Source organism: Bos taurus, chromosome 6 (assembly GCF_002263795.3).
Source record: "Bos taurus isolate L1 Dominette 01449 registration number 42190680 breed Hereford chromosome 6, ARS-UCD2.0, whole genome shotgun sequence".
In the NCBI taxonomy this organism is placed as follows: Eukaryota; Metazoa; Chordata; class Mammalia; order Artiodactyla; family Bovidae; genus Bos; species Bos taurus.
The window spans coordinates 105552669-105569775 of record NC_037333.1 but is presented as its reverse complement, the minus strand read 5'-3'; the positions used below and the strand labels follow the sequence as shown (position 1 = coordinate 105569775).

At 39.7% G+C, this 17107-nt stretch overlaps 1 protein-coding gene across 2 annotated transcripts in view; it reads left to right on the top strand.

Moving 5' to 3' along the window:
• Positions 1-17107, top strand: part of CLNK (cytokine dependent hematopoietic cell linker) — a 208312-nt gene that overhangs the window by 174217 nt on the left and 16988 nt on the right. For both annotated transcript variants that reach the window (XM_002688459.6, XM_059887816.1), the window contains exons 15-17: positions 2300-2340; positions 10156-10289; positions 15665-15742. In XM_002688459.6, coding sequence (XP_002688505.2) covers positions 2300-2340; positions 10156-10289; positions 15665-15742 — 253 coding nt within the window. The remainder of the gene's footprint in view (positions 1-2299; positions 2341-10155; positions 10290-15664; positions 15743-17107) is intronic.

Sequence of the window (17107 nt, the reverse complement as noted above, 5' to 3'; positions counted from 1 at the left end):
TTACTAAATCTCTGTCTTCTGCCCAATCACCCTTTTTAGCCCCAGACCCACGTCCAGTTACCCAATGAGCAGTTTTCCTTGAATCAGTGACACATGTCTCAAACTCAATGTTGGAAACTGAACTCCTGATTTATACTTTCATTTCCAGACCCACTCTACCCTCTTACAACCTTTCTCACCTCAATAAATCGTATACTCTCTTCCCCATCTTCACTCTTCCCATCCTGTTTATTAACAGCCCCCTAAATTCTCAAATCTCAACTCATAACACGTCTTGAATCTGTCCATTTCCCTAGCCCCCAGGACAACTTGAGAACCAAACCAATTTTGTCTAGATTAAGTGACACTCTTGTTCTGTGCTCACCTCTATGGTGCTGTTTACCCCATATTGTGATCGTGGTATAATTATGTCTTCCTTTCAAAAACTAAGCTGCTTCAGGGCAGAAGCCATGTCTTATTCATTCGATATCTCCCAAAACATACAATGTACTTAGTAAGCACTCAATTGGTGTTTATAAAATGAAAGAATTATCATTTCTGTTTTAGTTCAAGTTTTTTTTTTTTTTTTTTTTTTTATAAACTTTGTACTTGAAACCTAGAATATCTTCAGAGGATTTTACTCTTTTTTCAACATTTTCTAAAAATCTTGAAAAATTAGGGCAGTGAAATTTTGCTATCGAAGATTTTTAAATTAATATAGTATATACAGTTGCTGAGTCCAGCATTTTTGCAACCCCATGGACTGTAGCCCGTCAGGCTCTTCTGTTTATCAGATTTCCCAGGCAAGAATACTGGAGTGGGTTGCCATTTCCTTCTTCAGAGGATCTTCCCGACCCAGGGATCAAACCTGTGTCTCCTGCATTGGCAGGAAGATTCTTGACCACTGAGCCACCAGGGAAGCCAATAGTTCTATATATTTTTGATTGCACTGGGTCTCTGTTGCTGTGTGCGGGCTTTGTCTAGTTGCCGTGAGCGGAGGCTACTCTTCGTTGTGCTGCATGGACTTCTCACTGCAGTGGCTTCTCTTGTTGTGGGGCGTGGGCTCTAGGCATGCAGGCTTCAGTAGTTGCGATGCCCAGGCTCCAGAGCACAGGCTCAATAGTTCCAGTGCACGGGCTTTAGTTGCTCTGAGGCATGTAGAATCTTCTTGGACCAGAGATGGAATCAGTGTCCCCAGCACTGACAGGCAGATTCTTATCCACTGCCTGGATAAGAATCAGGGAAGCCCTCTATGATTTTTTCCCTAGACATTTTGTTAAATGTCTAGGGAAATATAACAAACTTAATGGTGAATCGAAGGCTTAGATAGCAAAAGAAGCCTGACTAGTGATGACAGCACAATGTGGCAGTTCAGTGATCCAATGGCATTTCTGTTTGCGAAGCAAGTCGTAAGACTCCAGGCTTCCATGGAAATAACAAAAACCATATATGTATTCAGTTGATTTCATTGCTGCTGGTAAAGGGATGAATTTTGCTGAATTAACCCAGAGCCTTTGTTCAATTGCACGATCGTAGCATAGAGCATGCTCCAAGTAACTAGATTTAACTTCAGCAACACCTAGAGTTTATAATGATGATGCTGACCACAATACAAAATGAATCAGAAGATTAGCTCTGTCACCCAAAGCTAAACATTAAGTGCTAAACTAAAGCTGTTGATAAACAGTCTTGGTAACATTGTTACTGTGTTTAGAAATGTATACCTGTGGCGGATTCATTTTGATATTTGGCAAAACTAATACAATTATGTAAAGTTTAAAAAATAAAATTAGAGAAAAAAAAAAAAAAGAAATGCATATTATTTCATTGTCTTTATTATATTTTTATAATCCTTTTTTTCTTTATGGATTTCCTTCCTTTACACACAGTTTTCTTACCTAGCTCACATTTTAAGAGAAAATGAAATAATCTCTATGCCTTTCTTCCTTGCTATGCACTACTCACCCTGAATTAGTAAGCAATTATTAATACTACAGAATAGAAGCTGTAGTGTCTTCTCCAGTGACTGTATCTACGAGGCAAGTCTGAAGTCATGGTTTCCAAAAGTAAAGGATTACGATGCATGCTCATTGAAGTGACATGGAAAGAACATATGTGAGTCAGTCAATTTGTTCCACATCTAATGTCAGTCTGTCTTGAGAAAGGAAGGAACCAGCCTCCTACACCTTACAAAACAGATGATTCTTCTAACTCATCCAGTAAACTCTAAAGTGCTCTGTAAATATGACTTAGACCATGAGTACTGACCCAGCTAAAGTAGAAAGTACTAACATTCTTTCAATTGTAATATTTCCTTTAGCTCTTCATTCATGACACGCAACCCGACTGTGCAAAACCGAGGTAAGAACACTTTACTTAAGAATTATAAAATAAGCGAGTAAGTCATGACATTATTGATATTCCTGCACCATGAATTAGCTTTTGTGAAACTAAGAGTCCCTCAGCTGATGCATGTAGGTGTTAATTCTCTGGTTTTCATTGATAGGTGGCATTGTATTGTGTTAATATCACATAAATTTTATCCTCAATTAAATATGACAACTTAGGTGGTTTCTAGTTTTTTCCTCTTATGGACATTAGTTGTGAGCAATATTGTAGATGTCTTCCCTTGTATGTAATATGTACCTATTTTTCCAAGTACATAATAGCATAAGTTCTCTTTTTAAGAGGGAAATGGCTACGTCTTAGAATATTCCTCTCTTCAGTGACACTAGATTCTGGTAGCTTAGTTGCTAAGTCATCTCCAACACTTGCAATCCTATGGGCTATAACCCACCAGGGATTTCTCAAGTAGAACACTGGAGTGGCTTTCCACTTTCTTCTCCAGGGGATCTTCCTGACCCAGGGATCGAACGATATCTCCTGCATTGCAGGAGGATTCTTTACCACTGAACCATCAGGGAAGCCCAACCCTAGATGTGTTTTCCAAATTAGACATATCACTTTGTTTGAACAACAGCTTATGAGAGCCCATTGTTTCCTATCCTCTCCAACATTTGTTCCTTGACAAACTTTTAGTTTTTGTCATTCCACTGGTTGCAAAATATATTTATCTTAAAAAGAATCTGTGAAATAGAGAAAATAAAAACCAACCTCTATTACTAATTCCTTGAAAAGATAAAAATCAGAAGGATACCATGTCCATGGAGATGTCAAAAGTAGCCTATAAATATAGTGTTATATTACTCTTGGTGATGGGTTTTGGTATTGTTAGTATTATTTGGCCCAAACTAGATATGTCATGTTCTTTTATCTTTCTTTCTTCACTCCCTATGCCATAGAGATTCTGTGTTCAGGCCTAATCTTTCGATCTTTCCCTGCTGAGCCACAGAATGGTGGCTGGACTCCATGGGATAGGGTGGAAAGACTGAGGGCTCTGCTGACCTTGATCCCACTTCTGCCTCTTTGAGCTTCACGCTCCTCCATCCATAAAATTAAAATAATGATATTAACTCACAGGGTCCCACTTCTGCCTCTTTGAAAATTCAAATACTATTAACTAACAGGGTTAACACACACACACACGCACACACATATGCACACACACACACACACACACAGCCCTCTGCTTAGCACACTGTAGGCAACTGACACATTTTAATATCCTTCTTTCTTTTTTGCATTTCCTTTCCTTCTCCAGTGATTCTCTCCCTAACTGATCCAGTGAGACCAAGAGATTCCTCCATAGCCTCCATCATGTCCTTATTTCTCTTTGCCCTGCACCATCTGGACCTTACATGGGGAAACCAATATAGAAAACTCATATCCCCAGATGAACACATCCCTAATAAGAGTTTCCCAAGAGAGGACTCCTTTTCTAAAGGAGGGTGGCCACATGGCTCAATTCCTAGAAATTGAATGACAGAAACAGCAGTCTTGGAGGCCAGATCTTGGTGTATGAAAATAAAAAGACCTGTAAGATCCAGGTGGAAGGTCCAGGGGCTGAATGGGCCAGGAAAGCCTTTACAGATGGGGGTTTTGAAACTGGAATTATCACAGAGATGGAGAAGCAGAATCATAGATTAAAGAGGAATCCAGAGTCTTGACTTGAAAGACAAAATCTTGAACACATAAAGAAATAAAGAGCAGCTGAAGAATGGAAAAGTGGTGTTAGTGAAGTGGAAAGCCTTCAAAGACATGAGTCCAGTCAAGCATCCTCTGACTGGGAGTGTATCATTCATACTGGGGTCATGTAGACTGTTCTCTACTCATCTGAGAAGAAACAGGTTTGCATAAAGAAACATCCTGGGATGGACAGGGAAAATGTTTTTGTCTCCAATGCCTTCAAACACCATTAATTCCTCTTTTGGGCAACAAATATCCACCATGCACGTGGTTTATGCCCCAAATTGGGCTGGGCCTTAAGAATACAGAATAGAAACAGCCTCATCCTTTAACTGACCAGTGCTTGAACTTTTCCATCAATTTGTTCAGTGATTCTTTCTGGGGTAAAAATACACCCTTGGGTCACCAGTGCTTTGCAGAAATTAGGTGCACAGAAAACAATACACAATCCAGGCACGCGTAGAGCTCTGAGTCTAGTGGGCTCTCTAAAGTTTGCTAGTTTTAAGTTGGATGTCTCAGGTGAGGGAGACAGTGTTCCACATGTAGAAGACTGAAACCTACTTCTCCATCAAGGTAGGTATCATCATCCCAATTTAACAAATGAGAAAAGACTTTGAAATATACAGTTATACTTCTTTTTAAGGATGGTCCTTTATTTTATTTATTTAGTTTTAAGGAGTATAATTGGTTTACAACATTGTTACTTTCTGCTATACAACAATGTGGATCAGCTATATGTTTACATACATCCCCTCCCTCCTGGGCTTCCCCTCCACCCCCCTAGCCCACTCCTCTAGATCACCACAGAGCACCGAGCTGAGCTCCCTGTGCTGTACAGCAGCTTCCCATTGGCTATCTATTTGATACATGGTAGTGTATATATCTCAATTCTACCATATGCCCATTTACAGTTATTCTTGACTGTTCAGTTACTAGTTAATAAATAAGTTTTTCTCAATTTTCTGATAAATAAATTCAAGCTAAACTACTGGGAGCCTAAGTAGATGGATCTCCGGACAATAAAGAAAATTATCTTGATATATTGGAAGAGAAACCAGAAAGTTCGGGGAAAATATTCACTTTTGAGATGTTGGGTGATTTCTTTTCTTCATTTCAGTTTTTGTCCACTAATTTCTTTTCCTATGTGCATTTGATAAAATTTTTTGTCTATATGACTCTTTTCTTAGAAATTTTTTGTTAAATTTTATATGGAGTAAAGTTAAAATAGAGACATTACTTTGTCAACAAAGGTCCGTCTAGTCAAGGCTATGGTTTTTCCAGTAGTCATGTATGGATGTGAGAGTTGGACTATAGAAAAAGCTGAGTGCAGAAGATTGATGCTTTTGAACTGTGGTGTTGGAGAAGACTCTTGAGAGTCCCTTGGACTGCAAGGAGATCCAACCAGTCCATCCTAAAGGACATCAGTCCTGGGTGTTCATTGAAAGGACTGATGTTTAAGCTGAAACTCCAATACTTTGGCCACCTGATGTGAAGAGCTGACTCATTTGAAAAGACCCTGATGTTGGGAAAGATCGAAGGCAGGAGAAGGGGATGACAGAGGATGACATGGTTAGATGGCATCACTGACTCAATGGACATGAGTTCGGTAAACTCCAGGAGTTGGTGATGGTTAGGGAGGCCTGGCGTGCTGCGGTTCATGGGGTTGCAAAGAGTCGGACATGACTGAGCGACTGAACTGAACTGAAAGTTAAAATTTGCTAATAAATAGGTATGGAGAGCTGCTTAAAATAAAATGGTTTTATTATAAGTTTCAAGAAAAGCTCTAGAGCTGTTTCTTTATTAACACTTTAACATTAGTAGTAGCATTCACTGAGTGACTAGTATGAATCAGGCTCTGTGCTAAGAGATTTATATACATAAGCATTTTTAAATATTAGTAATTATTCATATCAATATGGTTCCACCAGTGTTGATATCAGTATGGTTCTATTGATATCAGCTTTTAAATATTAGTAATTATTGATATCAGTATGATAACTATGTTTTATCCGTACCATTTTCATTAGACTATCCTAATTTTCTTGACCACCTACACATATTATCACCAATGTTCTTCCATTTACTGTGTCAATCTCTTTATTAAATATATATATATATATTTACTTATTTATTTGGTTGCTAAAATCGTTGTGGTCTTAGCTGTGGCACACAGGATCTTCAGTCTTCTTGTGGCAGGCAGGATCTTTAGTAGGGGCATGGGAACTCTTGCAGGGGACACAGGAGACTTGGGTTTGATCCCTGGGTCAGGAAGATCCCCTAGAGAAGGAAATGGCAACCCACTCCAGTATTCTTGCCTGGGAAATCTCATAAACAGAGGAGCCTGGCAGGCTACAGTCCATGGGTCGTAGAGAGGAGAGTTGGACATGACTGAGCGCATGCACACACACACACACACTGAACTCTTAGTTGCAGCACATAGTTTCCTGACCAGGGATCGAACCCTAGTCTCCTGTATTGGGACCAGAGTCTTAGCCACTGGACCATCAGAGGAGTCCTCAATCTGTTTATTAATGTGACTCTCCATTCTCCAGGTAGGAGAGTCCTATTTCCTGGGATTATAAAACTCAAACGCAATGTTTTATGTAAAACTTTCCGAAGATTACCATCATTACTTTAGAACAAAGTCAACTAAATTCTTGTAGTGGAACTACATACTGGGAATTTCACTCATTTATTAAGCAAAGATCCATGCAGGACTTCTGGTGAAATTACATGGCAAAGCTGTTTTGTTTGTTTTGTTTAACTCATTCTCTGAATAGACAACAGATGCACAGAGCTGTTTCGGAATGCTCTTTTTCAAGTAGGATTCTTAAATATTCAAGCAAGGCCCTCAGAGTTGAAATACAATAAATCAGTTGCCACAATATCATGAAAAATTCATAATCACTGAACACATGTATGCTACACAAAATGATAGGAAATGCTGATAACAGTTATTTTCTTCCCTCAAGAACGTTCTCACTGTTTCGATCCATGTTGAAAAGATAGTTATGGCTATTTAAATAATACGTCTTCTTGTACTGCTGCATTAAAATTTAAAATACTATTGGTAAAGTCATTTTTTAAAATATTTCCATAGCTCTTTTAGCTCTCTCTTGGTTAGGATTTGCTTGGTTCTGCTTTCTTTCATTAATGATCTCTCTGTGTCATATTTCAGATACGTAATTAGCACAGAACTGGATTTTTTAAACCAATAAGCATCTGGTTTTTAAATGCAAAATTTAAACCATTGATATTTATTGTAATTACTAATTTTTTAATCAATTTTTATATTATGTTGTGCCTCCTACTTGCCCTTTTTATTGATTTTTGGGTTTTTTCCTGCCATATCTTGAATTCATCTCTTTTTTATTCCCTTTTCTCTTTCTAGAAAGTTATATATACATTCAAATTCTATTCTTGCTTACCTTCAGTATTTAGCTAAATAAACAAATAGCATGCTCGAATTTTAAAACTCTGAAGTTCATATCCTCTTTTCAACAATACAGAAAACATAAGGTGCTTTTGTTCTGATGGTGGATTCTGCAGTGCGTCTGAAAGTAGAGTTTTAGCCTTATAAAATAAAATTGGAAAAGACAGATGTCTTTATCATTATTCCTATTTGTAGTTGTAAGTTGGTGAGTGAAATTAACTTACCATGATCAATGTAATTTAAGCTTTAAGTGACCAAATGCTTTTCTACAACAAACATTTGACACATGTATTCCCTATATTCTCAGACTCCACATTAAAAGTCACAATCCTTGGAATCCTCAAAATGGACCTTTCAGTGTTTCAGGAGTGCTCTGCTCTTCTTAGTAAACTTACAGACAAATCTGGCATTTTGATGACAAAAAAGAAACAGAATAAATACACATATAACTTAAAGGTTATGGTAACTGGCATATAAATGTTTGCTAATGTTTTATTTAGCACCTTGCCTTAAAAAACATAGTGTGTGAAAAGTATTCCATTCTTTCAAAGTTCTTATTAAGCTACTGACCAGAATTATAACTTTTATGTTCTCTAGACTGAATTAAGACTAAATAACTTATAATTCTGCCTTCACATTAATAACTCCTTTTCCATTTTATATGTTATCATTGTCCAGAATTTTATTATGATGCTGTTTTCATGCTCTCAATGATTTGTCATTTTTATACAGTTAATTCTTGCTTAAAATTACTAACATATTTATAAATATCTTTGTTAAGCATTCCTTCTAACAACTGACTTCTTCCTTGTGACCCTCAGTCAGTTCAGTTCAGTCGCTCAGTCATGTCCGACTCTTTGTGACCCCATGAATCGCAGCACACCAGGCCTCCCTGTCCATCACCAACTCCTGGGGCTTACTCAAACTCATGTCCATTGAGTCAGTGATGCCAGCCAACCATCTCATCCTCTGTCATCCCCTTCTCCTGCTTTCAATCTTTCCCAGCATCAGGGTCTTTTCAAATGAGTCAGCTCTTCACATCAGGTGGCCAAAGTATTGGAGTTTCTGCTTCAACATCAGTCCTTCCAATGAACACTCAGGATTGATTTCCTTTAGGATGGACTGGTTGGATCTCCTTGCTCTCCAAGGGACTCTCAAGAATTTTCTCCAACACCACAGTTCAAAAGCATCAATTCTTTGGCACTCACCTTTCTTTATAGTTCAACTCTCACATCCATACATGAACACTGGAAAAACCATAGCCTTGACTAGACAGTCCTTTGTTGGCAAAGTAATGTCTCTGCTTTTTAATATGCTGTCTAGGTTGGTCATAACTTTTCTTCCAAGGAGCAAGCATCTTTTAATTTCATGGCTGCAGTCACAATTTGCAATGATTTTGGAGTCCCCCAAAATAAAGTCTGTCACTGTCTCCACTGTTTCCCCATCTATTTCCCATGAAGTGATGGAACCAGATGCCATGATCTTAGTTTTCTGAATGCTGAGTTTTAAGCCAACTTTTTCACTCTCCTCTTTCATTTTCATTAAGAGGCTCTTCAGTTCTTCTTCACTTTCGGCCATAAGTGTGGTGTCATCTGCATATCTGAGGTTATTAATATTGCCTTGTGACCTTAATTTCTTGAAATTCATTTCTATTAGGTTTACTGGAATGACACAGTGAAAATATGTTATTTTTATTGAATTAGAGAATACACCACATCAAAACTTGACAAAGTAGTAGTATCTTAAAGCTTAGGTGCCATGTGAAATCAAAATCCTTTCAATGAATTTTTTGTATTCTGTTACTATGAAATCCATTGGTCTATCTTCCCTTTTAAAGACTCTTACCCAGACATGATTTTGTAGCATCATATATTAGTCACTTGGAAAACAATGATTCACAAACGTGAGCAGATCTTTCTCACATTAACATATTTTATTATATAATATTTTTAAATCACATTTGTAAGTAATGCCTCCAATCTCATCAGAAAAGTCCAACTGTGGATATGCTATTAAGTCACTGTGGCAGATACAAGTTTTTCCAAACTCCAGTTTGCCCTTGAAAAGTCTAATTTTAAACTTGGCCACAAATACTGCCAGTTGTTTTCCATGAAGTGACAGGCTTACTTTGTTCATTTTTAGTAAAGCATCTGCCAAGTGCCCAAGTCTGAGTAACCATAATTTGTCTATTAGTCATTATTTCAGGTTATAAAAGATGATCCATTAAAACAAAAAGTTATTCTTTTGCATTTTAAAATAAATGTTGTTTTCTGAGTTGGAAACAAGCTTGGCTTGTTTAAGAAACTAAGCAAAGTTCATTACAGCCAGGACAGCATGGACAGTAGAGGATGGATGAAGAAATAAGAAGAGGAAGATTATACAGGACTTTATTGACAGAAGTTTAAATATTTGCATTTTCTTCCAGATCATCATGGAAGGATGTGTACCACGTGTATAGTAAAGTCAGAATTACATTTTTTGAAGGTGACTCCAGATGCCCTAGGGAGACAGGGACAAAATCTGAAACAAGAGAACAGTCCTGAGGAGACTGCTCTCAAGAGTGAGATGATGGTGGTAGAGACTAAGTTGCCATAAACACCGGAGGGAGTGATGGGTTCCATCATAGTCATATTTAAATGTGAATTTACTTTTCCCAGATCATAAAGAAAGCATGCCATCCTATGCTCCTCAGAGATGTCAGTCTCCAGCCGGCTCTGGCCCTCAGGAAAATCCACTACTTCATAAAATCACAAGCAGGAAGAAACCTTTCCCCAGAAGGTCTGATGGCAAGGTAAAACAGACACTTCCTATGGTACTTTTCTAGATGACCTTAGCACCTAAATAGGGGCTTCCCTCGTGGCTCAGCAGTAAAGAATCCACCTGCAATGCAGGAGATGCAGATTCGATCTCTGGGTTGGGAAGATCCCCTGGAGAATGGAATGGCAACCCTCTCCAGTATTCTTGCCTGGAGAATCCCATGGACAGAGGGTCCTGGTGGGCTACAGTCCATGGGATCACAAAGAGTCAGACACGACTGAACTAACTGACCATGCACACACAGCACCTAAAGAGAGCTTTCTTGAACAATGCCTAAAAAGGAGATCATTACGATTGGCGCTGAGATTTCCCCCTTCTGGCTATATATTATTGGGGGTTAATATTTTTAAAAATATTTCGCTGTATAACATTGCATCTTGCCATTTCACTAAAATTTGCAATTTGTATATTTCCATATTCTAAAAGTGCTTTTTAAAAGTTAATCCAAAAAATAGAGATATTTAGAACTGTGTTGTATGTGTATTGCTTGTTCAGTAGTTTTACAATTGATGAAGATTTACATATTGCAATTGTTTCTCCAACAAAAGATTCACAAGTTGTATGCTCATTTCATTTGAACCGTTCAGCAAGCATTTACTGAGCACTTACTCTATACCAGACAACGTGCTAGAAGTTATGGTCTCTGCCCCAGGGGAGATGTAAAAAGGGGCAGAGATGCAAACAGATGTAATAGTAGATGGATTCTTGCTTGTCCTTCATCTATTTCCTGCTTTCTTTCTAAAATATTCTCCATTCCCACAACCAGTTCTTCTCAGGCCGTGCTGCACTTATACTCACCTATATGGGGGGATAAAACTTTCTTTAGTTTCTACCCTCTTCCCTCCATCACGTTGCAACATTAATTTAAAGTCTTTCATGATAAGGCACAGAAGGACATGTTCCTTCTGGGTCTCCATTCCATAGCCTCATAGGCTAAGAGTTCTGCAACAGAGCTTGCAAAAGATTTTAAGCAGGAGCAGAGCACATAGGATATCTCTAGTCAGTTCAGTTCAGTCGCTCAGTCATGTCCTACTATTTGTGACCTCATGGACTGCAGCACGCCAGGCTTCCCTGTCCATCACCAGCTCCCGGAGATTGCTCAGACTCATGTCCATCGAATCGGTGATGCCATCCACCCATCTCATCTCCTGTCGTCCCCTTCTCCTGGGGACCAATCTTCCTGGAGAAGATTGAAGATCTTTCCCAGCATCAAAGTCTTTTCTAAAGAGTCTGTTCTTCGCATCAGGTGGCCAAAATATTGGAATTTCAGCTTCCACATCTGTCCTTCCAATGAATATTCAGGACTGATCTCCTTTAGGATGGACTGGTTTGACCTGCTTGCTGTCCAAGGGACTCTCAAGAGTCTTCTCCAACACTCCACTTAAAAGCATCAATTCTTCAGTGCTCAGCCTTCTTCACAGTCCAATTCTCACATCCACACGTGACTACTGGAACAATTGCTCATATTCCTGCAATGTTCCAAGTGCCATTGGTTGTCCTTATACTTAGTGTTAATTTTTACCTTAAGTCTAAAAGAAGTCTCGTACTCTTAAGTTTGACTTTGCACATAGTTTGCACGTGGTATGAGCATAGAAATGTTTGTGCATGGCTCTTCTATTGCCCCGTCTTACATACCTGGCTTCCTTTTCATCATCTTCATAAGCACTGGAATCCCAGAGTCCTACCTAGGTATCTATCCAAAAATCACACCCCTCCCAGAACCTGGATTCTTCAGGCATGGGAAAGGCTTGCACTAAACCAGGACTTTCCTGATTTCAACTATCTGAATGCATGTTTATGATCTGTGGCCTATCTGTATATTATCTATAATAATGTTATACTTAGTAATATCTTTTAACTTTTTTTTTCATTTTACATCACTGCTCTATTAAACCAGTATTACATACATACATAGAAAGTAATCTTAAAACTAACCATGGCATTCTACTTCTAGGTATACACCCAAAGAAATGAAAGCAGGGACTTGAACAAACTTTTGTACACTCATGTTGACAGCAGCATTATTTATAATAGCTGTGAAGTATAAAGAGCCCAAATGTTTATTAACAAATAAATGGATAAATGAAATATAGTAACATTATTCAGTTGTAAAAAGGAATGAAATCCTGATGTGTTACAAAATAGATGAACCTTAAAAACATAACACTAAGTGAAATAAGCCAGACACAAAAAGACCAGTATAGAGTCTACTTATAGAATAAGTAAATTCATAGAGCCAGAAAGCAGAATGGTGGTTACCAGCAGAGTTATTGTTGAACGTGTAGAGTGTTTCAGTTTGGTATGATGAAAATGTTTTGGAGCGGAATAGTGTGATGGCTGCAAAGCCATATGAATGTGCTCAAAGTCATTGCACTGTACACTTGAAAGTGGTTACATGGTAAATCATATGTTGTGTATAGGGGCTTCCCAGGTGGCACAGTGGTAAAGAATCTACTTCCCAGTGCAGGAGATGCAAGGGATTTGGATTCCATCCCTGCGACAGGAATATCTCCTGAAGTAGGAAGCGACAACTCACTCCAGTATTCTTGCCCATGAGATCCCATGGACTGTAGCCCACCAGGCTCCTCTGTCCAGGAGTCACAAAGAGTCAGAAGCAACTGAGCACACACACATGGTTTTATCACAGCTTTAAAAAAAATTCATTTTAGCTCAAACAAAACAAGGCTATTATATTATAGTCGGATGCCATCACTCACTAATGGACCTCAGCATAAGGAGAGATTAGGGATGCCAGAACAAGAGACTTCCCTCATGGTCCAGGGTTTAAGACTCTGCACTTCCAGTACAGGGGGCACAGGTTTGAGCTCTGGTCAGTGAACTAGGGTCCCACATGCTGTGCAGCATGGCCAAAAAATAAATGAACAGACACATGAAAAATAAATAAATACAATCCATCCATTTAAAAAATCTAGATATTTTAAAAAATAAAAGAAATGTCATAGTGATATTAAGCACCAAAATGAAGCACCCCTGTTGGATTATTCAGAGGGCTGGAAAGAAAAGTGAAAGGGGCCCATCTCTCCCTCCAGGTCATTCAGAATTGCCTCACACTGTTTGAACAGCACCTAAACACGCCAGCTCACACTCCGATCACACCTGGAGAACTACCGAGTTATGAAATCTCTCATAGCCATTCCCTTCTCCAGGGGATCTTCCCAACCCAGGAATCAAACCCAGGTCTCCCACATTGCAGGATTCTTTACCAACTGAGCCACCAGGGAAGCCCAAGAACACTGGAGTGGGTAGCCTATCCTTCTCCAGGGGTCTTCCCAACCCAGGAATTGAACTGGGGTTTCCTGCATTGCAGGCAGATTCTTTACCAACTGAGCTACTAGGGAAGAAGTAGCTCCAGCTTCGACTAACAAAATCAGAGTAGAAGCAACACAGCGTGACTGAGCCCTGCCAGGCTCCCAGGCTGGCAGAGAAGCTCCCCAGAAGCAGCAGACCTTTCTCAGCACAGAGAGCTCCCTCTCCCACAGGGAAGTGGGGTTCTGGGCTGCCCTTTGTTCTGGAACCTGGTACCTGACTTTGCTGAAGGGGAGCAGTTCCTACCTCTGGACCTTCCAGCACACACCCACCCCTGGCAGTAGGGACTAGGTAAAGGGATTCATTCCAAAGGATGCCTCAAGTAAGAGGTGACTCTGCCCCCAAGCTTGATGGAAGACAATGGCAGAACCAGGGAGGAGGAGGAGTGAGGAGCCTAAACAGATTCCAGGCAGCAGGGCTAGCTCATGTCAAGCCCTGAAACCATGTGTGTCCAGACAAGAGCGAGCACAGCTGGCTGGCCAGGCCCCCGTCCTCAGATCTGGTGGGGGCAAGAAGTGAGGGGGTAGAGTTGGGGGGGAAGCTAGCCCATGCCTTTCCCAGTGATGCTCATGTGCTTGGTGAACCCATCATTGCAAGATCAGGTTTGTGCTGGGAGGACCAGGGATTTTGAAAACCAAAGATTTGATGTCAAAGCCCTAGTTCTTGCCACATGGAACAGAAGTTGACTTCCTGAGCCTCCACTGTCCTAACAACATCTGTCCTACAGGATTCTTGTGGCCACGGACTGGGATAAGAATGAGGGAGGGCCTTGGAGATGTTGGACTCATGGAAAGGGTTATTTAATATTATTATCCTTGGAACTCAGTAAAGGAATTGCAGATCCATGGTACATCTCCCTGACTGCCCTACCTCCTGTCTGATGTGGTCGATTTTATAATCAAAAGAAATAAATTTGTATAAATATGATACCTTGGCACAGAGAGAAAGCCAGACAGACCAGGGTTCAAATCCCAGTCCTACCACAGGTGAGTTTAGGCAATTGACATAAAGATGCTCTCAGGACTTCCCTGGTAGTAGAGTGGTTGAGAGTTCACCTGCCAATGCAGGAGACATGGGTTCGATCCCTGGTCCGGGAGGATTCCACATGCCACAGGGCAGCCAAGTCCATGTGCCACAGCTACTGAAGCCAGCGTGCCCTAGAGCCTATGCTCTGCAACGAGAAGCCACCACAATGAGAAGCTTTCAAACTGCAACTAGAGTGTAGCCTCTGCACGCTGTAACTAGAGAAAGTCCATGCAGCAACAAAGACCCAGTGCAGCCAAAAATAAATAAATGAATGAATAAAAAAAATTTTTAATAAAAATTTAAAAATTAATTTTAAAAAAGTTTTAAAGATGCTCTCAATCTACACCTATCTTTCCCTCCCCTGCTATTTTTATGGTGACTAGGGCCTCATAGGGATCAAAAATAACATACACTCACCTCAATAAGCTTCAGCAGGTGCAAGTTCAGAAAGCATTGATGATAAAAGGTTTGTTATCCATTTCGAGTTTGGTGCCAAGACACCTTTCTCAGTAGATGGAGTAACGTTTCTGGTTACTTTCAATGACAGATCTGTTATGTCAATTTTACAATTCCTAAACTGCTGTTACTTTGTCTGTGTCCATTTCAAGATCAAGGATAGGCAGTTTTTTACTGCATATTTGCTATAAATTCAACTATGATCGGTCACTGATGTTTTTTTACTGCATATTTGCTATAAATTCAACTGTGATTGGTCACTGATATGACTGTGTTCCATCACTCAGTCATATCCCACTGTCCTCTGTCCGTGGAATTTTCCAGACAATACTGGAGTGGGTTACCATTTCCTACTCTAGGGGCTCTTCCCAACCAGGGATAGAAACCACGTCGCTGGCATCTCCTGCATTGGCAGGCAGGTTCTTTACCACTGTGCCACCTGGGAAGCCCCATGATTTGCACTAGTGGAACAAAAGTAAACTTTAATTAACAGTCCTTCCCGTTGACCCTAAAGCATTCACCATTTCACCTGTACTGCAGGATGTCCAGCACAACGAGTGGTACATTGGAGAATACAGTCGCCAGGCAGTGGAAGAGGCATTAATGAAGGAGAACAAGGTAATGGCTTCTCCAGGGCATGTTGGCCTTGATTCTGTAGTCATCCTAGAGTTTTCTGCCCATAGGTCACGGGTTGTAATTTCTCACTGCTGGGGAGGTTGTCACTGAAAATGGGTTTTCAAATAGTTTTAGATTTGAGACTTGGTTGTAGCACTTATCAGCTGTGTGACTTTCTCAAGTTCCTAAACATCTGTAAATGCAGGTTTCTTTATTTGTTAAATGAAAATAGTAAAATCAACCCTAAGGATCTATTTTGGAGACCAAATGTGGAGGCTAGAGTAGAAATGGAGGCTGCAATGGAAGGTGCTTTCCTTCTGCTTTGTTCAAGATTCATGTCCTTCCTATAGGTCTGCCCAAGGTACAGTTGGCTTTTTACGTCTTACCTCTTTAAGAAATAGCAGGGATGATAAATGCTCAAATAGTCAGGATGTGATAGATCATGCTGTAGTAACAAACAGCTCCAAGATTTCAGTTGCTTGGCATAACAGAACTGTATCTGTTTCTTGAGCTTCATGCTCAAGACAGGTTTGGGTGGGTAGACCCAGACTGCTAGAGGCTCCATCTAAGTGTATGCTCACACCAATCACACACTGGTTTTCAACACATTCTCTCAAACATAGCATGCTGCATCTCTGCTCACATTTCATTGGCCAGACTGAACCACATGACCAGACTCAACTTCAAAACAAGTGGAAATGTGTGGGGAAAAAAAAAGAAATGGTTCCAAAGCTACCAGTGATCAAAAAAAGAGAGGACTTGGGATAACTGTGATCAGATCAAATCACTACTATAACCATCATCACAAACAGAAACTAGTTGTTAAGCAACTAACTCTACTGTGTGCCGAGAACTAGAATAGATTGTTTAGAAGTGACAGGAAGGCTCTCAGGACCAATGGAATATCAATACTTATCCTCAGCTAACCAATACAACTGTCATTGTTGAGTGAGGAAATACAAAAACGAATGAGTTATTTAATTAGCAGATGGGTGAATAAATGACAGGTCACCAATAAATTTTAATGAAACTTAGCTCTCAGAATTGATATAATTAAATTATTAATACACATTATATATAATAATATATTGCTATCAAATTACTAAGTTAAGTACATATAAGTTGTTAGGGTAAACAGAATAATGCTCTTCCCACCACAATATATCCACTTTCTAATCCCTAATATCTGTGTCTCTGTCACCTTATATGGAAAAAAAAAAATTGCAGATGGAATTAAGTTCGGAATCTTTAGATAGGGAAATTATTCTGGATTATCAGGGAAGGTTGACAATAATCACAAGGGTCCTCGTAAGCGGGAGACAGGAGGCTCAGAGTCAGCCCTAGACAGCCATAAGGCAAGCACTGGTA